This window comes from Ailuropoda melanoleuca, chromosome 9, assembly GCF_002007445.2.
Source record: "Ailuropoda melanoleuca isolate Jingjing chromosome 9, ASM200744v2, whole genome shotgun sequence".
NCBI classification, from domain to species: domain Eukaryota; kingdom Metazoa; phylum Chordata; class Mammalia; order Carnivora; family Ursidae; genus Ailuropoda; species Ailuropoda melanoleuca.
In genome coordinates this window covers 1,592,972-1,619,836 of record NC_048226.1, presented here as the reverse complement: position 1 = coordinate 1,619,836, position 26,865 = coordinate 1,592,972, and the positions used below count along the sequence as shown (strand labels likewise).

The 26,865-nt window shown below is 52.3% G+C and overlaps 1 protein-coding gene across 10 annotated transcripts in view; it reads right to left on the bottom strand.

Moving 5' to 3' along the window:
• Nucleotides 1-26,865, bottom strand: part of ARNT2 (aryl hydrocarbon receptor nuclear translocator 2) — a 210,038-nt gene that overhangs the window by 71,644 nt on the left and 111,529 nt on the right. For all 10 annotated transcript variants that reach the window (XR_004627635.1, XM_019799513.2, XM_034667791.1 and 7 more), the window contains exons 6-8: nt 8,676-8,778; nt 6,510-6,575; nt 6,105-6,190 (exon numbers count right to left, since the gene is read on the bottom strand). Coding sequence is in view for 9 of the 10 variants with exons in the window: in XM_019799513.2 (XP_019655072.1) it covers nt 6,105-6,190; nt 6,510-6,575; nt 8,676-8,778 (255 nt within the window). In the remaining variant the exon portion in view is untranslated. The remainder of the gene's footprint in view (nt 1-6,104; nt 6,191-6,509; nt 6,576-8,675; nt 8,779-26,865) is intronic.

The following is a 26,865-nucleotide window of genomic DNA, read 5'->3' as shown; positions in this document are numbered from 1 at the left end:
CGTCCGTCCATCCGTCTGTCCATCTGTCAGTCTTCCATCTGAGCCAGGCCTGAGCTAAGCACTCGGGTGGGGAACTGAATGCAGCACACGCTCGGTCCTGAGAGGTCTCAATGGGAAGCACAGTGCCGTATGTGCTAAGAATGTAGTCATCGACCACGGAACAGCGTATCATCAGCCACAGAACAAGGTGGCATTGGCTGAGTACTCCAGAGGCAGGCTAGAGTCCTCAAGTGTCGACGCAGGCTTGTTTGCCAGAACCTTCACCTTTATAGAAGCACAACAACAAAACCAAACCAAAATGCAGACAAAAAGACGTAATTTCTGAGTTGACGGCAAAGCACTCGATCCAATTGTCTGGAACGGGCTTTACAAAATTCAGACGGGTGGCTGCTGCTTCTCCTTCTCCTTCTTTTTTTTTTTTTTTAAGAGAGAGAGAGTGTGAGCAGGGGGGAGGCCCAGAAGGGGAGAGAATCCCAAGCAGACTCCCCGCTGAGTGTGGAGCCCAACGTGGGGCTTGATCTCTCAACCCTGAGATCATGACCTGAGCAGAAATCAAGAGCCGAGGCTTAACCGTCTGAGCCACCAGGTGCCCCCAGACCGACTTCTTTAGAACGTCATATTCTGTGATTACGAAAGTCACATAAAAGCTGGGCAAACGCAGGAGCGAAGAGAGAAAAGTAAGGAGCACCGTGCCCCGCAGGAGGAACGGTGGTTAACACTGTCTGCACGACTTATCACGCACAGATACACTACTCACTTAGGACGAAGGAACCTTCTGATCATGAGGTTTCTGTTGTAAAACCTGTTCTTTTTCACGCTTCCCAGCACTTTGCTTCATTCGTAAGTGTCCTCTGAAAGCATGCCTGGTCTGTGGTTGTCAGGTAGCCCACCAAAGAGATGCCCTACACTGCTTTTGACCAATTCTCTGTCACTGAAATTTACACTAATTCAAGGCTTTTATTATTATAAATAATGCTTAACCATATAATGGACATCTCTGATTAACTCCCTGGAATAAATTCCTACAAGTGCAATGCCTGTACATTGGGGAAAGCACATCTCAAAGCATTTGGTACTACCGGCGAATCAGCCTACAAAGGTCTGTACTGATTGACGATACTCCCACGAGCAGTACATCAAAGTGCCTGTTTCTCTGAACCTTACCAACGCTGTTTTTGTCTTTTTTTGCTCTTTGCCATTTGATAGGTAAGAGAAGACCGTATCAAATTATTTTAATTTACAGCACTCACAGGGATCTAAATTTTCCCCATCTGCTCAGTGAGTGTATGCATTTATATTTATACGTGTTTTTCATACCCTGTTCATATCCTTTGCTCATTTTTCCCAAATGAGTTAAAATCTGCCTTTTGGTAACTTTCCTCTTTTGGTCCAATCTGTGCCTTCTGGAACTATCCTAAGTAAGATGAATTCCTCCTTCAGATGACACCCCCTCAAATATTTCAAGACAGAAATCATGTCTTGCTTTCTCCAAGACAAACACCCCCGGCTCCTTCAACCCTTTCTCACTTGGCACAGTTATAAGGTGGTCACTGAAGACCTCATGCTAAGTCCTGCTGCCCCATCACCCTGTCCTGCAAACACTCACGGGGACAGACCTGACGCAACTCCAGGAAAGCCTGCGCGGGGTCACCTGTACAGGCTGTGGGTGTAGTCACCGGCTTGCACCCTGGGCCTCAGCTTCATCCCTTCTGCTCATCCACAAGGATCCTCTGAGTTAGACTCATGACGATCATGGCATTTCTCATGATATTGTAGGCCTGGAGCCCAAATAAAGTGGTCAGAAGGAGAGTACTTTGAGGCCACAAACAGGATGAGGAATTTGCCTGGTATAATGAGAATGATTAATGACTTCAGAAGAGGAAGACATTAAGAACAAGATGGGCTCTTGGAACCAGGGTCCAAGAACTGGATTTGGTGGTACCGGCACGCCCTTGGACGAGCCTCCTCCAGGAAGCTTTCCTGATCCTGGGGTCACTTGGGGTGCAGGTCCCACCCTCTGTCCCCAGGCCTGGTTGTTTCACCACACTCTCCTGTGGTCATCTGTGTACGTGCTGGCCCCCCAGCCACATGTCTCTGTGCTCCCTGAGGGACAGGCCTATGTCTGGCGCTGGAGAGCCTCGCTTAGCAACGGCACAGAGCCGGCATCACATGTGCTCCGTGAGCTGAGCTGCCGTGGGAGTCTCTCTCCCAGCTGTCCACACCTTCCAATACAAATCTGGTCTCCCAAGTACCTCATAAGCTCACAGGTTCCCTGGACAACAGACAGGAGCATCCGCGTCAGAGACTAGGTAGCCCCCCAGCATGACTGGATCACACCAGGGAAGACGTCAGCTTCTGAGGACTCTCCACATTCACTGGCGCTGACCTTTTTAGAACACCGTCAGGACTGTTTCTAGATCTACAGAGCTGAGGTCCAGGCTCTGAACACTCTGAAGGCAGCGCTGCTTTACGAGTTCCTGGGGGCCTCAGGCAAGCAGCACCCTGACAATTTTGTGTATTACAGTTTAAGTAGGGAAAAAATGTATAAATTTAAAAAATATGAATTAACATACATATATATTTATACATATATGCGTCAAGCTGATATATGTATACAGACAGCCAACATTAAACACAGCCAACTCCTGGAAAAATTAAAGTAAACTTCACACTATGACCTATTCACCTCAGCCACTATTACATGACACATCACATCTGGATTTCAACACAGATTTACAATGCATGCAAAAAGGCAAGAAAAACACAGCCTGAGGAGACAAAGTAAGCATCATAACCAGACTGAGATATGACACAGACTTTGAAATTACTAGACAGGGAATTTAAAATAACTATAATTAATATGTTAACAGCTCTAATGGGAGGACAGACAATAGCAAAAAGAGAAGGGTAATGCAAGCAGAGGGATGGAAACTCCAGGAGGAAAGCAGAAGGAAATGCTAGCAATAATAAACATTGTAGAAATGAGGAGTGCCTTTGATTGATTCATCAGTAGACTGGACAGTGCCAAGGAAAGACTCCGTGAGCTTGAAGACATGTCGACTGAAACTCCCAAAACTAAAATGCAAAGAGGAAAAGAAGAGTGAAAAAATCCAGAACACAATACCCTCAACTCACAGTACAATTTCAAACGATATAATGTGTGTACAATCGCTATACCAAAAGGAGAAGAAAGAGGGAGGAACCAAAGGAATATGTGAAGAAACAATGTTCGAGAACTTTTCAAAATTAATGACACCAAACCACAGACACAGGAAGCTCAGACATGACCAAGCAGAATAAATAACCAAAAAGCAAAACAAAATGAACTACTGAAACATATCATAGAATGACTGAGGCTTTCTGCAGAAAACCAAAGACAAAGACAAATCTTGAAAGAAGCCAGAAAATTTAAAAAAAAAAAAAGTCCCACACCATCTGTAGAAACACAAGGATAAGACTTCTGTGGGCTTCTCATCAGAAACCATGGAAACAAGAAGAGAATACATTTATTTATTCATTCACTCATTTAGCAGGATCTGCGCCCAGCATGGAGCCCAACTTGGGGCTCAAATTGTGAGACTGAGACCTGAGTCAAGATCAAGAGTCGGACACTTGACTGAGTCACCCAGGTGCCCCAAGAAGAGAGAATATTTAAAGTGTTGGAGGAAAATAAACACCAACCTAAAATCCTATATCCAGTAAGATTATCCTTCAAGAGTGAAGGAGAAATGACTTTCTGTGAAAAACAAAAATAGAATTCATTGCCAGGAGAGCTGTCCCACAAGAAATGTTAAAAGAGGTTCTTCAGGAAGAAGGAAACGATGTGGGTTAGAAACACGGATCCGCATGAAGGAAGGAAGAGTGTCAGAGAAAGAATAAATTCAGGTAAAATAAACTTTTTTACTTTTATTACTCTTAGTTGGGCCAATATATTTCTGTGTGTTCCGAGTAATAATGGTAACAACACGTAGGGTGATGAGGCTCATGGGTAAGTGAACCACGGGGGGCACAGCCGCAGGTGACGGAGGGAGCGGGAAGGAAAGCCAGGTGACAGGGTCCTTGCACTACCCACAAAATGGTACAACGGTACTGGAAAGTGGATTTCTACTAGTTGTAAATGTGTATTTCACACTTAGGGCAAACAATAAGGATGTATTTTTTAAAGATTTTATTTATTTTAGCGAGAGAGAGGGCGAGCAGGGAGAGGGACAGAGGGAGAGAGAGAACGTCCAGCAGACTCCATGCTGAGTGTGGAGCCGACGTGGGGTTCAATCTCACGACCCTGAGACCGCGACCTGAACCGAAATCAAGAGTCAGACGCTCAAGCGACTGAGCCACCCAGATCCTGCAATAAAGATATTTTAAAGAAACATAACTGATATGCTAAGACAGGAGAGAATATGAAATCCTTTCAAATGTTCAACGAAAGCTAGAGAAGGCAGAGTGAAGAAGAACAAATGCAATGAATAGAAAACCTGCCAGGCATTACTCAAACTTTATCAATAATCGATACATGTCAATGTTAGTTTAAATACACCAATTAAAAGGTAGATTGTCAAAGTGGGTAAAAACACTAGACCCAACGACATGTTGTCTACAAGGAACTCACTTTAAATATAATGACACAGTCAGGTTAGGGGCAGAAGGATGGAGAGAAACATACGGTGCTAATACTTATCCAAAGAAGGCTGGAGTTGCTGTATTGTTTTCAGACAAAGCAGAATTCAGAGCAAGGAAACTTAGGGATAAGGAAGGGCATTACATAATGACAAAGGGGTCAACTCTCCGAGAAGACACAAAAAGCCTCCACGTGTAAGAACCAAACAACAGAGCTTCAAGAGATGGGAGGCAAACACAGGCAAAACTACCAGAAGGAGCAGACGAATCCTGTCTCTGTTACGGTTGGAGACTTCAACGCCCCCCTCTCAGGGACGGATACATCGAGCAGGTAAATAATAAGGACACAGTTGTGCTTAACAGCATTATCGATCAACCTGATCTCATGGACACTTAACAAATACTCAACAGCAGAGTCCCAACGTTCTCCAGCAGGCTGGGAGCATTCCCGGAGGAAGACCGCCCTCCGGGCCCCCGAGAGCACACAGATGGGCCAACGCTGCATATATTCTTTTGCCTAACAGATTGCTTGGGATCGACTGAGATGTAATTCACACACCATAGAATGTTCCCTTGTCAAGTGCACCGTTCAGTGGTTTTTTAGACTGTAGAGCTGTGCAACCATCACCCCTATCTGATTTCAGAACACTTGTGTCACCTTGAAAAGAAACACTGTACCCACGACAGTCATTCCCCAGCACGCGGAAACCACAAATCTACCTTCTGGCAGGAAGGACTTGCCTTGTCTGGATATTGACATAAATGGATTTGGATCACATGTTGCCTGTGTGTCTGGTTCTCTGGCTCGCACGATGTTTTCCGGGCTCACCAATATGGTAGCAGGGATCCCTGATTGGCTGGATAGCATTTCGTGGTACAGATACTCCACTTTTTACTTATCTGTTCATCAGCTGATGCACACATTCAGCTGCTTCCACACTCCGGCCGCTAACGGGGCTGTGAATGGTCACGTGCATATTTCTTTGTGGACAAGTGCTTTGGGTTCTCCTGCACGCACCTAGGAGTGGGACTCCTCGTCATAGGGCAGCTCTATGTCTGACACCATGAGGACCGTCCATCCGGTTCCCAAGCAGCTGCGCCATTTTGCATTCCTACCAGCCTGTCTGAAGGTTGCAAGGGGCTCCACATCACCACCAGCACTTGCTGCTGTCCATCCGTCTGTCTGAACCATCCCAGTGAGTGTCAGAGGGATCATCTGAAATGCCTCCGTGACTTCACCCGGGGCTCTGGGTAATAGACCACGGAAATGGCTGAGGCTCCCACCACCCTTGCAGGATTGCTCTTTCCAAAAACATTTGCTTCAAGCAGCAGGATTTTTTCCAATTACAAAGATTATTATGACTTTACCAAAAAGAAAGAGAATATCCTTCTGGCTCTTTCCATAGAAAGACATCCCTAGTGGGAAAGCAGCATAAGGTGAGAAGAGCACCTGACTCCCTTGGGATGAATCTGTGGCTCCCACGTACCTGCCGGGGGCCAGGCCTTGATGTACCCCGTGCAGTGGACCACAGCGTACTGGGCCTCCCCTTCTTTCACAGGACCAAGGCCGTTCCTAAAAAAAGAGCATCTGTGAGATGGCTTTCAGCACCTGGCAGGGAGGCAAGGTCACCGATGGCTCCCCTGCCATCTAAGCTACTGGGGTCGTATTTGCCTTGTGGGTTTGAATGTTGCTTTCCCACCAGCCTACTTTCCCTCCTGCAAAGCTGCACCCGCTCCCTTCCCCGCTGGGCCACGCAGCCCCAGCCCCAGCGTGCACGCCACAAGCCCCTCTCTGTGCTCAGTTCCTCTTCAGGTTCCGCCCCACCCCCTGGCTCAGCGCACTAAGGCTTTCTACCAGCGTGGCCCCAAACACGTCAGAAAAGCCTACTGACCTGAACCTTTTCCTCATGGTGGTTATTCTGTTTAGAGGGAGGTGATCCAAAGGAGCGTTTCCACACCTGAGATTTGATAAATAATGAGAATGAGTGAAGGCCCAAGTTTACAAAGCCTGGAGTGCTGCAGTCAGAAAGGTGGGTCTGCTCTGATGTCTGACGCTCACATGCTGACCCGGGTAAGCCCAGCAGCCAGCTCCCTTCCAGAGTCGAAGCGGGCTTGCAGGCCCTGGAACCTGGATTGTCCCTGAAGGCCAGGGCAGTATGACCCACTGGACAATGCTCAGGGCCCAGCCCAGAGGCCAGAGGCACTGAAAGACTCTAGGGGATCTTGGCCATGCTCCAAGCTGCAGACTCACGTCTGTGCCACTGGGTGGCTTTCGGGAAAGCAGGAAAGGGGGTGATGACAGCGGTAGTGTCTCTTCAGGCCTCAGGAGAGATGGCCACTCAACACACGTGATGCCCGCTGGTGACAAGAATCCTCCTCTCGGGCTCGGGCTGCAGTCAGTCCTCCCTCCCACCTGCACTGTTCTGCTCGGGAGTAACATGGCCACTGATGGCAAAGGGCAGAGTGGGGACAGAGGGCGTCTGAGGGTCCTTCTGGGGAGGCCAGGCCACTCTGGGGGGGCCTTTTCCGCCTCTCTCCTCCATGCCCCCCACCCCAGGCTCTGAACAGCCAGGTCTGCACCGTGGCCAGGAGCTGGTCACCGCTTGGTCTACCCCCCCTTACGTGTGAGCCCTGTTTCCAACTCCACGACAGCTAACGCTCTGGATGTCTTCCTACTCAACGCGGCCAAGATAAGGGTCCAACTGTCCTCTGAGCCCTGGGGCAGCTGCTAACACACGCATGTCCCCCCAGCAGGGTCAATCCAGAACCCCACTGCCTGGGCAAGCTGGCCTGGCCCTCAGCATCTTCCTAAAACTAACCCACTTTATTTGGAGGACAAGGTCTTGCACTAAGCAGACGGCAGTGCCGCCCACCTCACAGGTGAATCAGGTCGTGTGAAGCTGGCACGGCAGAGAACCATCTGGACCGTGCCCCCCGGAGCCCCCAGGGCAGGGAGGGGCTGCCTGAGTTGGTGAGATGGGGCAGTGCCCACGGCACGGAGGCTACTCGTGGACGCTCCCAGGGAGGGCATTCACGGGGGACGCCTTGGGGCTGCAGTTCAGGATGTCTGCGGCCGGCACTGTCCTGGAGGCCCGCACCCTGGGATGGGTGTGCTCCGCGGACCAAGGCACCCGTGTGTTGTCCCAACGGCCTCCCACCCCATTCAGAGTACTCCTTTCGTTTGTTCTATTCTCCTCAACAGCGCTCACCACCATCTGGCCTCCCCGGGATCTATGCGGTCCTTTCGTCTCCCTGATAAAGGGTTGCCAGACGCTTTGGATTTTGTTTGCTTTACTCAGGGCTGAACCCTAGTACCTTGACAAGCACCTGGCGCAGGCAGGCCCCCAATATAAAAGCTTTGGATAATTGAATGAATGAATGAGACCCATCGCCTTGTTTTAGAGCCTCTGGAATCCCACACGCCAGGCAGACTCCCCGTCAGGAACCCCCAACCCCCCTCCCTACAGGGCCTCAGAGTATAGGATGTTCTCCACTGGATGCGAAGTCTCAAAATCCTTGTTCTTTCTTCTTGAGGGACAGAAACTTCTCTAATTACCCCCAAGGTCTGTCACTGGCGCATCTCCTCAGCAGCCATGTGCTAACCACACCCTGTTGCAGGTCACGGGGGGCTCAGGGAGGGGACCTCAAAGCCCCTACCCTCAGGGCAACAAGCACTCACTCACAGAGCTGAGATACTTACACCGAGAACATCAATCGATCATATCATACTTAAATTCTAATTAAAATGTGTGATTTGACACAGGAAACATAAGGGTAAGTATGAAATCGATCGATCTTCCATAAACTATGTTGAGAAACACGGAGCCTGGAGAGGTTGAAGGACCAGCAGGAAGTTGAGACCTAGGGGACAGGGGAAGCCAACCCAGGACGGAGCAGAAGTCAGACAAGGTGGGATGGGAGGACGGGGGGGCGAGGGCCCTCCCAGACGGACCACTCGGGCTGCAGCCGAGACCCCGATGTGTGGCGGCAGCAGCAGAGCGATGGCAGAAGAGAAGGAGAGGACCACCCTCAGCCACAGCCCCCGTCACCCCACAGACCTCATCCTGCAGATGAAGGACCTCCGCGAGCCCATGCACATCCTCATGGAAGACTGCTGTCCCTCTTTCTTGACCGTCCCTGTCTTCAGGTCCAGGATCCGGCCTAAGTGAGAGAGGGACACATGTGTAAGCTTCTGCCTTCGATGGGAGAGCTTTCTCCAAATGCTCTGCAAATGAGGACAAACCGGGAGCACAAATTGCTTCCTGGATGCCCAGCATTTTCTGTTTGGGAACACGCAGAGCCACGAAATCCATACGATTCTAAACGGCTCATCTGCCTCAGCGGTGGTCTACACCTGCTGTCCCTGCTCCGTCGGATGCACCTTCTGGAGTCATTCCAAGTCGGTTTCTCCCCATCATTTCATGGAGACAGCATTTGCCGAAGTCAACAGCAACTTCCTTGCTGCTAATCCCAACACCCACTTCCCTGCGTCTCCCCTCCCCCCCACCTCCCCCCTTCCTCCCCGAGACCTCAGCTGGGCCATCGGCTCTCCTCCCACGGGCTCCCCTACCAACTTCATCCACGCCGGCGAAGACCGCCTCTGTACGCTAAAAACCCTGCAGCGTGCCTCCAGCACCAACCCCTCCATCCCCTCCACCCCCACCAGCAGCACCTCGAGGCCAGCACCACCCACTCCTCCCTACATCAGCAAATGCCCCCCCATTCACGGAAATCAAGGTCAGAAGGCCACATGCCATGTGGGAGTCCTCCCCTCTGTCACCCCCTGCACGCCCACCTGTCTCTCCATCTCCTCCGCCTTCCCGCCATCCCTCAACTGAGACTCACGTGCTCCCAGGCTCCAGCATCCTGTCAGTGTGCCTCTCACATGGCCTCCAGCTGTGTAGACAGCACACATCTGACCGCCCACCCGTGCTCACAACTACGGGAGCTCCTCACAGGGTGCTTTGGAATTGGGCCCTGCCTGCCACTCCGCCTGGCTTCCGCCCCATTTCCCGTTGCCCAACCCAAGAGAAACGCTGTAGGAGCCGCCCACGTAACTTCACACGTCCCAGTACGCCCATTTTTTACAAACTTAAAAGAAACAGGTGGCATTGCTTTCAATAATACACCTGAAATATTACCACGTCAACATGTAAAACATTCGCGGGATATTCTGCGTTCCTTTCCTCTTACTGGGTCTTCGACATGGCTGTGTCTTGCACACAAAGGGCACATCTCCGTTCCCACGACCCCTGCCCTGGGTGCTCAGTGAGCGTCCGTGGTCAGTGGCCTCCGACAGGGCGAGTGCCGCCCCAGACACAGCCCAGCACGCCCGCATCTCAGAGGGCCTCCCGCCTCGCACATGCGCAGACACGCGCCTTTCCGCCACAGTTCACTCTGCTCCATGCCCCCGGCACGTGACGCACTGCTGCTCGTCCTTCAGGCCCAGCTCGAGTGTCACAGCCCCTGGGAAGCCTCCTCCAGCTTCTGCAGGTGGGGCTTTCATTCCCTTTCTATCCATTCCCTCCCTCCCTCAGTAGTTGTCAAGTGTTTCTGCAGAGCCAAGCAACTTGTGAGGCTCTGGGGGTGCAAACACGAACGAGGTACCATCAAGTCTGGTGGAGGAAACAGACATCCCTCACACTTGCCACATTGTGCCGTAATGACTCGCAAACCCATTACGACTTACTCGCAAACTCATCTACCGTGACTTTGAGCTCCGCACCTTGCAGGGACGCACCAAGGGGAACACTGATGCTAGCTCCGAGGACAGCGCCTGCCCAGTGCTCACTGGCTGACGCCGCTGTCTGCGTCCATTCGGGAAAGGATTCGCAACAAAGTGGGTGTTAAGTAACACGCTAGCACAAGTGGCTTTTTACCTCTGTTTCCCTGTTCCTACATCGAAACACAAACTGTCATGTGCCCATTCCCCACCTTGCTCCCACCACAGAAGTAGTCTCCTCCCCACCTATGGTGGGCCTCGATCCATCCACCAGACCCTCCCACCTCGCCCCTTCCTACCGCTACTCCATCCAGTATTCAGATACCTCAGATCTCTGTCACTGGTTGGGGGGATGGCGGGGAGAGGTTTTTCACCCTAAGGCCCCCATCCTCTTGCTCCCTGTGCTCTGTCCACACTCACCTCCATGCCTGCCCTGAAGCCTCGGCTCTCTGCAGCCTGCCAGGTCACCGGGGCTCTGTTTGCAGCCAAATATAACAGATACAAACCGGTCCCTCTCAACTTGGGCCCTGTCCTCAATCAGTCCCTCTTTCTTGGACCCTTCGCACCCTGGACACCACTGTCTCCTGCCTCTCCTTTGCCGGTGGCACTCCGGAGCCTGAGCCCTTCTCTCCCACTCTCCCCGGGCCCTCCGTGCTGATGACACCAAGACGGCATCTCCAGCAGGACCTCTCTCGGAAGCTCCCATGTGTCCACCTCACGGTGCACGGGTCCAGAGCCAAACCCGCCTCCCCGTCCAGAGCGCCCAGAGCTGCCCTTCCTCCCCCGGGTCCCCATCTAGGTCACCAACACCACGTGACCCTCCCGCTCAAGCCAGGAATCCAGCGGTGGAGCACGGGCCTTGCTTCCAGTCCTGCCTCCTTCACTGACTGTGTGACCCGGGGCAACGCGACTGACGTATCTGTGCTTTGGTTTCTTCATCCATAAAATGAGGACAATAGCTTCTCCCTCACACGGCTGTCGTGAGGAGTAAACGCGCTAATGTCATGGAACAACTAAAACTGTGTGTGGCTCGTAGAAAGTGCTCCACGTTTTTAAAAAGATTTTATTTATTTATTTGAGAGAGAGAGAGATATAGAGAAAGAGCACAAGCAGGGGGAGCAGCAGAGGGAGAGGGAGAAGCAGGCTCCCTGCTGACCCAGGACCCTGAGATCATGACTGGAGCCAAAGGCAGAGTCTTCACCGACTGAACCCCCCAGGCGCCCCCACTATAAACACGGACAGTCGGTCACTTGTCTCCCGCACGCCTCTGCCCGTGCGCTTCCTGCAGCTGCATGGGACCACCCGAGCCCGGCGCTGCTCACCGCTCCCCTGCTCGGGCAGCTGTCCCGCCTGGGCCTCACCACCCGCAGCCTGCCCTCCGCATCCTACCGAAGTCGCCACTTAAACCACAAAACGGCCACAGCTCCACCACGCGCGTGACCCGGGCACTCAGCCTTGCTGGCCCATGGTTGCTTGCTTTGTTTTTTCTTTTTCTGCAAAATGGAGGCGGTCAGATCTCACACTAAGGATTACCGTGATGACGTGGTTTGCACACACAAGGAATGCAGTTAGCGCAAGGTTTCTGGCACACTCAAACAATCACGTCACACTCCTTCCTCCCCACTACTGATTCCCAATGAACTCTAAGTCCTTCCGCCCACTGTGAAGGGCCCCCCCAGATCTGGCCTCTGCCGGCCTCTCGGGCTGCACCTGCTGCGACCCCACCTGCCCCTCCCGCCACTGCCCCGCCCAGCTCAGCCAGCTCGCGGTCCCCTGCTCTGCCTCCTAAGGCCAGCAGCTCCTCCTTCCCTTCACCCACCTCCCGCTTCTTGTCACAACTTACCCTCGTGTTTATTAAACGCCTACAATCTGCTGGGGGCCACCAGACGCACAGGGTTAAACAGGCAGTGGCCATGGGAGTCTAGCAGGTGAACGGGCAAGAAAACCCAAAGAACAGAATGGGGCCGGGGGGGGGAGTGGGGATGCTGTCAGGTGGGGAGAGATGCTCTAAACAAAAACAGAGCGGAGCAGGAGTAAAAACATGACCAGAGACCCACCCCCCTTGCAATAAAACACTGAATGGGTTTCTATCTCTTGAAATCACAAGAGCCTTGAGGAAGACCGCCTTGAGGCCATGCCCTCACGGCTCCAGGGGGGAGCGGTGTGCAGGGCAGGGTGGCCACGCCCCGTCCTCCCCCTAGCACCTGCGGGGGCTCTGTCTCCCGGGCTGGAGCCGGCACCTCAAGGCTGTCTCCCCCGCCCCCAGCACCCACAGCAGCAGGGAGGCCGCAGGGTGCATGGCCCTCTGTGGAGGCCAGCGATCACGGCTGTGCCCGCGGAGGCCCAGACATCTTCAGGCAGCACGCGTCCCCCAGAGCTCGGCCCCATCGAGGGGCCCGCCCCGCCCCTGGTCTGCTAGGAGCGGTGGCACTGGCTGCGCGGGCGGCCGCCCCCGGGCTGACACCTGTCTGTCTCACTCGCAGACGGCTGCTTCCTGCGGCTGCTCCAGGGTAAACTGTCACTCGCTTTATCATCTACCAAATGGCAAATGGTTTCAGCTGTGAAGCAGGCCAGCCGAAGAGTCTGTCAAATTCCAACGTGTGCTCTGAAAATAAATCACAGCTGCCGAACACATGAGCCGTGGAATACGAGGAAATGAGAAAACACGTTCCCATGATCTGCTGTCAGGACCCTGAGAGACAACGGCCCCCACGTTTATTTCTCTGTGGGCTTCTCCAGTTTCCTCGGGCACAGGGAGCCCCCTTTCCAGGCTCCTTGGGGGGAAAGCACACTTAGCATTATACAGTGGCTGTGTTCCTGAAAGGCCATCTGTGACGCTGGATTTTTGGCAGATCTGAAAGCAGTGGAGACGTATGGAGACAAGTGGCTGCCCCCCAACACCGGACAGTGAGTCCCAGGGAAGGGGACCAGGGGATCACTCTCCGTCCCTCTGGCAACGGGGTGTTGGGCTTACTTGCAACGGGGCTCCCCTGTAGGGAAGGGAACACGGAGACGTGGCTGCTACACGCATTGCTTCCAGTCTTCTCTCCCAGCCAACAGAACCCTCAGGTCTGCTTAGAACCACAGGGCTGGATTCCCAGGGCTGGTCCCAGTGGGTTCCTCAAAGCACAGTCAGTCCAGGCCAAGGCCCCAGAGCCCTTCCACACGCATTCCTGTCGTATAACCCGCAGCTCCTGCCAGACTCCCGCGTCCGCCTGGTGCACCTGCTGTGCCTCGGTCTCCCCACCGCAGGTCACCCCTCCTCCGTGTCGACTCCAGCTTGTCGCATGACTTTCTCTTCACCTCCAGACCTGCCGTCATCGGACTTGGTCTCAGCACCCATGTGGAGGACCCGCCAACATCCCTCCTCCCCATGGCAGCCACCTCTCCCACCATGACATTCTGGAACATGAAGCATCTACAATTGCACCACCCAAAATTTTACAATGAAACACGCTGGTCGTCTCCCACTCTGGTCCTCCGTTTCAGCAAGAGTCCAGCTTCTGAACCCCCAATACCCATCGGCTTCCTTCCACATGGGAGTGATGGGCTTTCCTCCGGGCGCGGATCCATTCTCAGAGCAAGCAGGACGCACGGGACACTGTGGCCAGCTTTGGCCCCGAGGCCCCAGCCATCTTCCCACACAGCCAGCAGCTGCAGAAGCAGACGTTGTTCTGGACTTGACGCACAAAGGAGAACCACTTGTGAGCACACGGCATAGCCCAAACCCAAAGGATCCTATTCCAGAAGGAAGAGGCAGCCAGTATCAGCGGCACAGCCCCTGCAGGAGTGGGCTGTGGGGGTTGGGCAGGCTGCTCCATGTTCTCTCAACTGGGAGACAGGCCCAGACATGCCTGCTCTGCAGGTTACGTGGACAGCTGAAGACTTACACGCAGAAGCTCAAGCAACCTCCTTCAAGAATGAGACTGACAGCTCCAGAGAGCAACTCTGTGAGCCCCCAGATGACAGCGCCCTGGGCCGGAGCACCACTGGTCACCGAGACTCCCCTGGAGTCAGCCCAGCCCTGGCCTCCAGGCTTCTCTGAGTGAAGAGAGCATTCTGGAAGGTTCTAGAATACTACACACAACACTGTCTCCGGCTAAAAGGTTGAAGAACTACTTATTTTCCCCTTAAAGTGCTTTTATTCTAAAACTAAAGTGGTCTTTTGGAAAAAACAAACACACACACATACACACACAGAGTAAAAATCCCAGACAATCTTCCTGTTTTGAGAAAAACACTATTAACATTTGGGGATATTTCCTGGAAATCATCTTCTATGCATTACTGCTCTTTCTTTTCATTAACTGAGGTGCCGCGGTATATGTTTTTCTACCTTATGTCACAGCATAAAGTCACAAAAATGTAACCGTAAACATTATGTAAAATGCTCTATAACACCATCTTCTGTAGACGATTTATCGTTGGACACAAAGTTATTCCCACGTTATTTCCACATGGCAAATAATGCCGTGGTCAGTAACTGGGTGGAAAAATATACGTACATGCATACTGTCTTAGGATAGATCCCCAAAAAAGGAATTACTGCATCACAGGAGGTGAGGCTGTCAACACCTGGTCTACTCTGAGCCCTGCGTGAACCTACGGTGAGTTCCGGACTCCACTCCGTGTTCCCACTCCATGACACAGGGAGAAGTATGGCACATCTCAGGGATTTCAAGGACAATTTCTCTACATCGAAAGCATAAAATTCTTTAGAACAGGGGTTGGCAAACTGCGACATCTGACCCCAACCTGGCTCACTCCCTGTTACTTAAATATTTATTGGAACCCGGCCACAGACATCCACTGATTTATTTATTGTCTTCAGCTACTTTCGTGGTACAATGGTCAGGCTGAGTAGTTATGAAAGAAACTCTATGACTCACAAAGCCAAACATCTCGACTACCTGGCCCTTAACAAAAAACATCTGCGGACTGGTACTTTAGAAGAATGCTCACAGATTCCAACGAACGGGCCCCTTTCTCTGGGCAAAGGGCCCTTCTGTCATTGTTTTCAATAAGCTGATTTTTAAGTATTATTTAGATCAGCAGTAACTTCTTTAAAAAAGAACGAGAAGTTTGTCTTGGATAAGATCACAAAAGGCGGCTTTGTGCTTCAGAAAACAGCTCCCCAGGCTACAGCAGAAGTACAAATAGAAATCAGAATTATTTCATCAAAAGAATCCTTAAGACAACTGGAAACATCTTATCTTGGTTTAAAAAGAAGAAAAAGCAAGACAGCAAAGGAGGAAAACAAGAGAAAATTATTAGCAACAAAAGCGAAGCGATGGCCCCATGATGGACACTATTTGATGTCGTTCCAAAGACGTGTGCCTCCTGAATGGGGGCTCAGGGGCTGGACGGGACTTTGGTTGCTGTTCCAGTGATGTGTTCTTGTTCTCAGAGGTTGACCCTGGCCACTTGAGCAGCTGTGCACACAGGAACAAACACCCCCCAGGACAGGAATGCAAGCAGTGCATGGGGGCCCGCTCCAGAGCCAACTCCAGACCAAGAGGTACTCCACCGAGCCTCCCTGCTACTGAGGGCAGGTGCCTTTCCCGTGGATATTACTCTCTCCGGCAGGTGTCTGGGTGAGCCCGAGGGCACAAATACACCAGTTCTCAAGTTGTGGCCAAACTGCTTTCTTCCATAGCAGAAGGGGCTCTGGGTGGGCAGTGGAGCTGTCCAGAGACACCTGTTACTCCACACACCCAGACCTGCCCCATCACAACCCTCCTGTGCTACTCTTTTATTATGAATGTCAAGAAAGGATTTGCCGTCTTCTTACAGGAGCCCACCTCCCTGGTCATGATGATTGGTGGAGCGCTGGGCACCTGACACAATCTTGGCTAATCATGGTACCTCAGTCTACCTCTGTCCATAATGATTGGTCGAGCATTGAGCACCTGACACAAGCTCGGCCAATCATGGTACCTCATTCTACCTCTGTCCATAGTGATTGGTCGAGCATTGAGCACCTGACACACACTCGGCCAATCATGGTACCTCATTCTACCTCTGTCCATAGTGATTGGTTGAGCGCTGGGCTCCTGTCACACGCTCGGCCAATCATGGTACCTCATTCTGCCTCTGTCCATAGTGATTGGTCCCCAAACTAGGACATGATCCAGCCAGGCCAATAAGAGTCCTCCACAGGCAAAATGTGACCATTCCCACCTCTCCTCTTGCTTTTTCTGTAGGAATGTGAGCATAGCTTTTTTGGCAGCAATGACTCCAGTTTCGTGGAGAACTGGGTCTAAGACAATGAACCTGACTCTAAGAAAGCAGGAAGGCATTAACTGGTGATAGAGTACCATCACGGCGTTCAAATCTCTGGTGCCCATAAATCCCTTTTCATACCTAATTCAATTTTAGTGTCTGTCACTTATACCCAAACAACAGACGGATGCAACCATCTCTGGCCTTTGACAGAAGAGGAAGGACAAGGGTTTAATGTTTACTGAGGATTTTACCAAGGTCCAGGTACCACGAAACATTTTCCGTGGGGGATGGGGTAACCAGGTGATGGACATAAGGAGGGCACGGGATGTCATGAGCGCCGGGTGTTACACACAACTGAGGAATCAGCGACATCTACTTCTGAAACTCATAGTACATTCTATGTCAATTAACCGAATTTAAATTAAAAAAAAAATAAGTCTTTAGTACAACAATCAAAAAAAAAATTTCGTGTGAATGGCATCACAACCCAGGAAGTAGGTTACAGTGATGGGCCCACATGAAGTGGGGAGAAGGGCACGGAGAGTGGTCAGCCCCAGAGGGGAGAAATATTCCATCACCCATTTGCCAAGCACGGCTGGTCCGTGGCGATAGTAAAAAGCAGATGAACTTAGCGTAGGCTTCGGTGTTGTTTTAATTTCTCTGTGAACAATGCAGCTCCTTATTGCACCACCCTGGGCAGAAACTCCCAGCAAAGCCCCCTCCTTGCTAGCCCCTGGCTAGGTTGTGGTGTTCCCAAAGCAGACTGAAGCCCAGAGACCCCAAACAACTCCGCCAAGACTGGCCTCCTCGTGAGGATGTAAGAGACCGCGCTCCTCGCGACCGCAGCAGCCGGGCGCCGAGGGCACAGGAGGTCACCGCTGCACGGACCGTGGCCCGCCTCTGCCTGCGTCAGCGTCACACACCTAGACTGGGGAAAACCCAAAGGTGCCTTTCTTCTTTGGAATTCTTGTGTGTGTGCGCTTATTGCTTTTTCAGTTTTTTCTTCGGTTTCTGGAGACACCTGGAGCGCACGCGAGCCTGTCTCAGCCATCCCCAGGAGACTCCCGGGCATGGGTCTGCGTCTGCGTGTGGATGGAGCTGGGGGGCAGGCGTGGTCCCGGGCGTCCCGGCTTTGCCTGCCGGCCCAGCATAGTTACTCGGAGAGCCTCTTTTCACTCCCAGAATGCTCAGGTTTGGATGACAGATGATACACATACGGTCCCTCTTTACAAGGTGACAGCCCAGTGACACACAGATCCCGCCCCCAGAAGGCTGAGACACTAGGCTGGATTCCAGGCCACCTCGCCCTCCCGCTTGTTATTCAGGCTCCTCTGCCCCTGGATGGGTGCACCCCTTGTCGCTAGGGACAGGGGGCAGGTCTCTAAGAGCCCCTCGGAAGAAATGGTGTGCCAGCAGACCCGGCTCTGCCGGACAAGTTCGCGAAGCATCCGAGCCCCCGCAGTTCGGTAAGGGGGGAGTTAACGCTCAGGTGGAGTCAGAGCGCCCCAGGCTAAGGAAACCCTCGGCCCAAATGGAGTGGCGGCTGTCCCTCAGCCCGCTCTGGCCTCAGCTGCACGGGGCTCACGGCGCCACGAGTGACACATGACTCTGATCCGGGAGCGCAGCTGGTCGCACGCACTCGGAGACGAGCCCGAAGGTGAGACCACAAATGAAACATACTGCAAAGGGCTTTCCTTCCCCTTCCCTCTTCAAATACTTGCTCTGGAAAGAAAGCTCTGCGGAATCATTCATGGTGAAGACAGGTCGTGAGCTTCTCACGCAGGTGAAGCTGGTGCCCAGTCTGTTGCTCTGGGAACCCCGTGACCCGAACGGTACCCGTCCTCGTCTCTACTGCCCCGTAGCAGATTCCCACAAACCCAGATGCTTAGAACAACACCCGCTTATTAGCTCACAGTTCTCTGGGTCCGAGTTCCGGGTGGGCCTGACTGGGTTCTCTGCTCAGGGCCCCTGGAGGCCCAAACCAAGGTGGTGGCTGGCCGGGGCTCCTCGCTGGCGGTCCTGCGGAGGAAGTTGTCTCCAGGCTCATTCGAGCTCCCGGCACATCAGTTCCTCGCAGTGGTTGGCCTGAGGTGCCCCATTCCTTGATGGCCTTCAGGAGGGGGTCCCTCCCAGGAGGCCACCCACAGACCACCGCTCCCAGCCCCCTCTCCCGTCAAAGCCAGCGATGGTATGCGGAGTGCTCTTTGTGCTTGGAATCTCTGACTTTCCTCTGTCACCAACTAGATAAAATTCTCTGCTTTTTATAATGGCTTACCCAATTGGGTCAGACCTACTTGGACGATATCCATTTTTTAAGGTCAACTGACTTGGGACTTTAATTACTTCATTAAAATCCCTTCCTGACAGAACCTAGATGCACATTTGACTGAATAACCAGGAGCGGGACCCCTGAGGAGCCTATGAAGATACTACCTGCCATGACCCCCAACAGGGGGGCCCTGGGACACAGGGAGATGCTCGGCCCATGGCCAGCTGTGTTCACGGAGTTCGTAATCCTGGAGGACAGGCAGGGCAGCTGCCCCAGCAGCAGTATCTAGGCTCCCAGGCAGGGGAAGGCTACTGACATCCAGCGAATAACAGGCTATGTGTGTGTCCCACTGGCCAGCTCACAACCCTTTATTCACTAGGGACACTGGCACCGGAGTCTGGAAGGGGTTTTGTAAGGACACATGGTTTCACAGCAGCGACCGGGGGAAGCTTCCTTACCCAGCTCGACTTGTGGGCTGCATCACACCCTGCCCTCGCAGACCACAGGCCAGCAGGCTTCTCCCACATCACAGAGAATGCTCACCACTCGGGCTGGGAGGGGATCAGGGGGGTGGGGATGGGGTGAATTCTGGCAAAAATGGACTACAAAAGACAGCCCCACCACCCTGGGATGGGAATACACCACAGAGACCAATAGATTATTTTTTTGAGAACAATATTGTCACAAAAGGATACATGGAAGCTCATGGTGGTGGTGGGGGTGGGGGGAGGCGCTGAGAATGGGGCCAAGTCCTGTCTGGCTGGAGCTCGGTGGGAGAGGAGCTGGTGACCAGGGCTGGGCTGGCAGAAGCACACAGGAGAGCCAGGCCTCAGGCTGTCCCTCTGTCACGCACCTAGATGCAGGACAGCCAGGCATTCCAGATGTTTAGGAAATGTGCTTCCGAAAGACCCATCCGTCCCTGCATGTTGTTGGCAATAAATTTTGAGTGTGCTTCGCAAAGGCCATGCCATACTGTAAAAGCAAAACTTCTAACTGCCTCAGCACTGTCTGGGGAAATTCATATGATTCGTATTTTAAATGTAAGCCTATCAATAATTTAGATTTTAGAAGCAAACACTTGTAAGACTAGCATTAATATTTAATGCTGCCCATCTCCGAGGGAGGGGAAGAGAGACGCCCAGCCTCGGGGACGGAGTCCCAGCCAGTCCGCAGCAAAGGATGCTGGAAGCAGTGACCGCGGGTGAGAGCCATCACAGTCAGCAAGCGGAACGCTGCTCTGGTCATCCTGGAAAGGGAAACGTTTGCAGGAAGCAGGGACGGGCCTGCAGGGAACCATCCCTCCTCCAGGTTAGGACTCCAGCCTCTGTCCATGGAACAGCACAAGACAGAGGGACCCATGATTAGGGCTGGCGATAGGGACTGAGCACAGCCCTAACAGGCCCCATTGACACTCAGAAGGAGCCTTTCTGCCCAGCAGTCTGATTTCTGTGTCAACCCTTCCTTGTCCCCACGCTGCCATCTGGGGACGGCACTAAGGAGACGCTAGCCAGGCAAGGGGCGGGCGGCGCAGGTCTGCACAGAGCATCGCGGAGACAACCGTCTCCCCAGTCCCAAGGCCAGGATGAGCCCTGGAGCACATCCACGCCAAGAAACAGAGATCCGTGGTGAGTGACCGGCCGCAGCAGCCCTGCCACCAACGACCGGGCTCGCAGGGTGCTCTGGAAAGCCCACGGCTCACTAACTTTCTCCGGGGCGCACATCCCGGGCAGGACGACCACGGGAAGCACCACCGAGGCTCTGCTTACAAACTCACCACCACCCCATCCCCCAGCGGGGCCTGTTGTCCTCACCCCCCAGTCCTCCCTCCCTCCCCTGTCACCCCCCCACCCCCTGCAGCCAGCGCCTCTCCTGCTATTTATCTGCAGGCAAAAGTACAAATGCTTCATCGTGTTTAGGATATGCTGGGGTGTGCTTGAAAGAAATACATTCCTCTCCGGGTATCATGCTACAAAAATGCCAGAAACGCAGGCCTGAGGGTTTTCATTTTACCAGTAAATGATTAACCCTCCTCTCCCTCCCTGGCTGCAGGGAGGCTGCCTGGCATGTGGAAGGAGCCCAGGCTGACACATTGTTCCAGACGCAGTTTCAGGCCAAGCCTGACCTCCCCTGCAAATTGCTAATGAAATGATCAGAAAATACAAAAATAGCAACAAAAGTCTGCATCCATGCCGAAAATCAGTGTCAAGGACCCGAAGAGGTCTGAAGCATGGAGGGATTTGTGCAAGGAGCAGTGCAGGCAGGAGGGTGGGGGTGAATGTGAGCAGCCCCGTGGCGCAACAAATACAAAATAAGGGTCCGCCTGGGGAGTCAATGTAAGGCTCCCCCAGCAGAGGCCTCCAGACCTGCAGCCAGGAAAGAGACCAGGGAGTCTGGAAGCAGAGAAGTGTCCCAGGGTCTGGACAGAGAGGCCGGGCCAGAGCTCTCGCATCACCTTGCCTTCCAGCAGCCAACGTGCCCCGTGAAGAGGAGGACTTCCGAGGGGCCGCGTTCCAGTGAGAGGGGCGGCCGAGACCCCTGCCCACCCCGGCCAGGCCCCCCGACAACTGGGCCCCAATCTAGAAAAGTGTCATGTCAAAGAAATACATATTGACCAAAACCACTTCAAATCTGAACACACGTTAGGAACAGAGGACGAATAAAAGGGTGAGGAAGGGGGAAGATTTGCTGAATGCATGAGAAAACGCACCACATAACAAGGAAGTGATCTGAGAAATTACAACAAATCCCCCCCCACCCCGTGAAACACAGTCCAGCGAAGCAGGCAATACTGAAATACCAGTCTCAGTGATGCCAAGAAGATCTTCCATGAATAAAAAGAAAATGACCTAAGACCAGGAAAGATTGCTTTTAGGTAAAAAACAGGATTTCACATTTGAAACCCAAAAGAAGGCAGTCAACAGTGATGCTGCTGGAGGGGACCCCAGGCTGCAGCCCAGGCAGACAGGGGGGCCCAGACTGAGCTCGCTGAGCGGAGGACATGCCCCCGCCCAGGGGGACCAGAGGGGCCAGGGGGGCTGGGAGAACCAGGGTGGGAGGTGCACACAGGGAACCCCCCCCCCCAAGCCAGTACCATACTACTGATCATGCTTGTGAGGAAACCACCTGAGGTCAAGGAAAGCACCAACGGAAAGATGAGAAGGAAGAGCACAACATGGAAATTCCGGACACGAAAACGGCAATGTCTCCGATGGAAAATACAAAAGACGGAGGAAAGGACAGATGAGTAATTTCAGAAAAAAGGATTAGCGAACCTGAACACAGAAAAAAGAACTATTTAAAATGAAATACACAGAGATAAAAAGGGATTTAAAGAAATAAAGAGAGCATCCGTGAGCTGCGGGACAACGCGCTCAATCTCACATACTTGTAATTGGAGCCCCAGAAACAGCAGGGAAAGATGAGAACAGGAGAAATATCTGAAGAATGAAAAGCTGATATTTCTTATAAATATGATGAAAACCATAAGCCCAAAGATTAAAGAAGCAAATGAACACCAAGTACAATAAACACAAGGAAACCATACTTGGGCAAACCATAATCGAAGTGCTCAACACCGGTTCCAAAGAGAAAAACCTTAAAACCAGCCGGATAAAGAGAGGTATTTTGTGCAGAGGGAGGGAGACGAGGAGAACACTGAGTTTCTCACACGAGTCAACACCAATGAGAAGACAGTGGATTCAGGACAGCAGAGAAAACCACAGACCCACCTCCCCCGTGAACCAGCTACAAGAACCCATGCACAAAATGTTAGCAAGTCAAGCCCAATGACGTCCAAGAAGTATAGTACTTCATCATCCCAGCAGTTTATCTCAGGAATGAAAGACTGGCTTCACTCTAAAAAATCAAACAATGGAATTCACCCTATGAACAAAATAAAGAGGAAAAACCACATGGTCATCACGATAGATGCCACCGAAGTGCCTGACAAAATCCAACCTCCCTTCCTCATAAAACACTCAGCAAACTTGGAACAGAAGGAAACTTAAGCTGATAAAGGCCAACCTTGAAAAAGTTAAGTTGGCTGAGAATTTAATGATGCAAGACTGGATTCTTTGTACAATCGGGAAAAAGACAAGGACGTCCACTCTCACCAGCTCCGTTCGGCCTCATATTCTACATACGATAAAGATCTGAGACAGTGTGATCAGGCAAGAAAAAGAATTCTATTTCCGTATTCTAGCACTGAGCAACCAGAAACTGAAATTTAAAAACCCCATCTACATTGGCATAAAAAGTACAAAATATTTAGAATAAATCTGTGCAAGGGCCATACACGGACAAGAGCAAAATAATGCTCAGGGACATGAAGGGAAAACCGAGTACATGGAGGGATGCAGTGTTCATGGGTCACAAGACTCCCTATGTCTGTTCTCGCCAAACTAATATGTAGCTCTGAAGCACCCCAGCTCAGCTCCCCTCGGGCTTCTCTGTAGCATCAGGCAAGCTGACTGTGTAATTCACGTGGAAATGCAAAGAACCTGGAGGAACCAAAATAACTCCGGAAAAGCGGAACGACGGAGGGAGACGAAAGCAGCCCGATGTCATGACCAAGCTGCAGAAATCAAGACAGCACAGAACTGGCCTAAGCACAGTGAGGTCGACGGGCCAGCACAGAGTTGAGAAACAGACCCTCCCCCACACACAAAAAACCGATTTTTGACAAAGGAGCGAGGGCACCCTGCTGGAAGGACAGTCTTCTCAACAAGGGTGCTGGAACTACCAGACCTTCGTAAGCTGAAGGTAAGTAAAAGCTCATCATGAGGGATTAAGTAAGAAATATGTGTGAAGTTACACCACACAGCACTTCATGTAGCAAGTAAACATTCGTTCCCTTTCTTCTTGGATTCCAAAAACAAAACTATCTGCTCCCCTGCACCAGAAAAGTCTTCATGCATAAAAATGTGGATCAGATCATGTCAGCGTCCTTTCAGCGACTGCTCCCTGTGCTCTTGTAAACTCCACACATGCTGTGGTCCTCTGTGGCTGTCACCGGCCCGGCCTCCCCCTCATCACACGCCACGGTCCCAGCTACCTCCCCGGACTCCACAATGCCTTCCTGCCACAGGGCCTTTCCACCTTCATCCCCACGGCTGGGAAAGTGCTTGACACTCCCAGGCCCTCCACCCACGGCTGATCTCCATCCATGTCCTCTGACCCCGGTCTGAGCACTGCTTCTTCAGAGAGCCTTCGCCCTGCTCCCCCACCACTTCCAACACAGGAATGAGGGGTCCTCACTACCGTGTTCATAGCCTCCTGACGTCCGCCTTGGAACACATCACCATTTGAAGTCTGCATTCACCGTATGAACATGTTTGTCTGTTCTCCCCCAGCCGCACGGACAGCTCCTTCGTGGACGGTGACCATGTCTGGCTCACTGATGCACTTTGTTTCTGGCATGTGCTGAATAATCGGTGCTCTCACCGATTCAGACACGCACTCTTCCTCCCGTAAAGTGGTTTCCCCTTCGCCCACAGGGACTCACTGGTCAAGTCCCAGGAGCTGCCGGTCCTGGAGAGGAGGGCCCGTAGGGGTCCCGCCCGAGCCCCAGAGCCTCAGCTGCTCTTGTGGGCAAGCCTGGGGATCACCATCTCCGCCCATGGGCTGGCTCCCAGCCTTCCAGGCCTGTTACGGACACGCTGGTGCCCCAGGCAGATCCCCGGGCCCCTCTACAAGCTGACCGGCAGATCCCCACCCCGGCTGCTGACAGTGCTTCAGCCAACGGCTCACACCGCCTCTTCTCAGAGGCTTGTCCCTGGAGCTGCTTGGAAGCCGCCTGGCTTGAGGATGCCTGGGAGCTTCACCCACCTCTCAGGGTCTATGACCAAGGACAGCCTGCTCTCTTGCCTCCGGTGGGACAGCCTCTGGCAGCCTCCCCAGCTCCCTGCAGCATCAGGCTGAGGCTAGACCTTTCCTGAACCGCACTCGGCCCGCCTCCCCTCCTGACCTCCACGGCTGCTCCCCGACTGTTCCCCCGAGGGTGCTCTCTCCCGAAATGTGTGCACAGATCCCCACCCAGGCTGGCGTCTAGACACTGGCCCCCAGGTGAAGGCTGCCGGCCACTGGAAAGGAAGGCAGCCTGTTCCGACTGAGCTCACAGCCCGCTGTCTCAGGCAACACCCTCATGCCAACCCTGAGCAGGAAACGGGGGCCCCGAGAGTGGGTGGTCTGGGGTAAAACCCGGCCCTGTGGCAGATTCTGGCTCCAAAGCCCACGCTCTTCGCTCGCCCCCTGGCCACGGCTGAGTCCACACGTGTGCACAGGGGGTGGTGTGTGCACATTCCTGGTCCCATCCCATAGTGTCAGCCAGGCTATTGAGCATAGAGACGGGGTGACGGGGGGGACTTCACACTGAGTGCAAGCATATCACTCCAAAGCAGACAGGGCTGTCCCCCGACACGGCCAGCTCTGCTGCCGCGTGCCCCCCAAAGGACAGAGGTGGTTACTTTCTAGGTGCATTCTGCAGGGAGCACACAACCCGCAGAAAAGCTGGCCCATGTGAGCTCTGAGGTCCCCACGACGCAGAGCTCCCGTGAGTCTAGGTCCTCAGAATGTGTGCACTCAACCCAAGGTTAAAGAATGACATTGTAAATAGCTCATTTGAGACTAATTTCTGTCATCACCAGAAAGGGGGAAACTGAAACCCATCCACCGGATCTCTGCCTGAGTAAATGGCTGACAGGCGAGGCTTTGCGTTGGTGTATAAGAAAAGAATCTACAAAAATAAGGGGAAAACTGAATGCAGATGTTTTCCTCAATTAGCTTCTACTGAGGAAGCAATAAACAGGAAAGCTCACTGCTATACGTGCATTTTTATTTCACCGTTGGGGGTGAGTCATGACATTTCAGAGAAAAATATGTCTCTTTTTTTAGTGAGGCTGAAGGAAACTATTTTAATTTTCTTGATCCTGCTGGAGTTTCTGCAATCGAGTTATTTTTAACCAAAGCATTACAAACTACAGCCATCATGTGAGATTATTACTAAAACCTGCATCATACCAGGAAGAAGCAATGATTCCATTTGTCTTTTCATTTGTCCTAAAGTAACTCAAAATTAGTATATCTGCCTAAAGACAATCCTACTGGTAGGTTATTTTTGTTATCGTTTCCTTTTATAGATGGAGAAGAAAGTCTTTGTCTATTTCTTTCTCCAGCGTCAGAGTTAGGACAGAAGATACTTCATCAAGAATTCAAAGCTTGCAAGGAGGGTTTAAGAGCTCACGCGGCTCACTTTTCAACTGTGCTGCTGACTGATGACATTGTTAGCATTGTTTCTTTCTTATTTTGACCTCGCGGAAATTTCTGTCCCGCTATAAAACACATCAGGCTGTGCTCTTTCACTTCGTGGGGGTTTTTTGGTGGGGGTACGGTAGTGCGCAACCTTTGGCTGACACCGAAATCATCAGGGCTGCTTTTAAGCATACAGACGCCTGGACTTCACCACAACAGGGTCGAATTCAGAGAAACAGGCCAGAGCCCTGACATCGGAAGTTCTGAAAGAGCCAATAAAATCCTTATGTGCGCGGAGACTGAGAGCCAGTGTTTTAGGGGCTGGGGACCTTAAACACTTACTTATTGCAAAGCTGCTGTTTCTCAGGCACTACTCGGATGTTACTTGGTTCAAGAAAAGCCATGATATGGAGATGAGAACACAGAGCACAGACCTCGAGAAGGTGATTCTCAGCGTTACAAAAGAACGCACCAGCAGCTTGTGGATGTGGTGAGATCTCTGGGTGAATTTAAAGCAAGACTGAGAGTTCCCAAGTCCAAGGCACATGCATGGATAAGGGGACAGCAAGTACTAATAATGACCCACTTAAAAGCACCTAACCTCGGGGCGCCTGGGTGGCACAGCGGTTAAGCGTCTGCCTTCGGCCCAGGGCGTGATCCCGGCGTTATGGGATCGAGCCCCACATCAGGCTCTTCTGCTATGAGCCTGCTTCTTCCTCTCCCACTCCCCCTGCTTGTGTTCCCTCTCTCGCTGGCTGTCTCTATCTCTGTCGAATAAATAAAT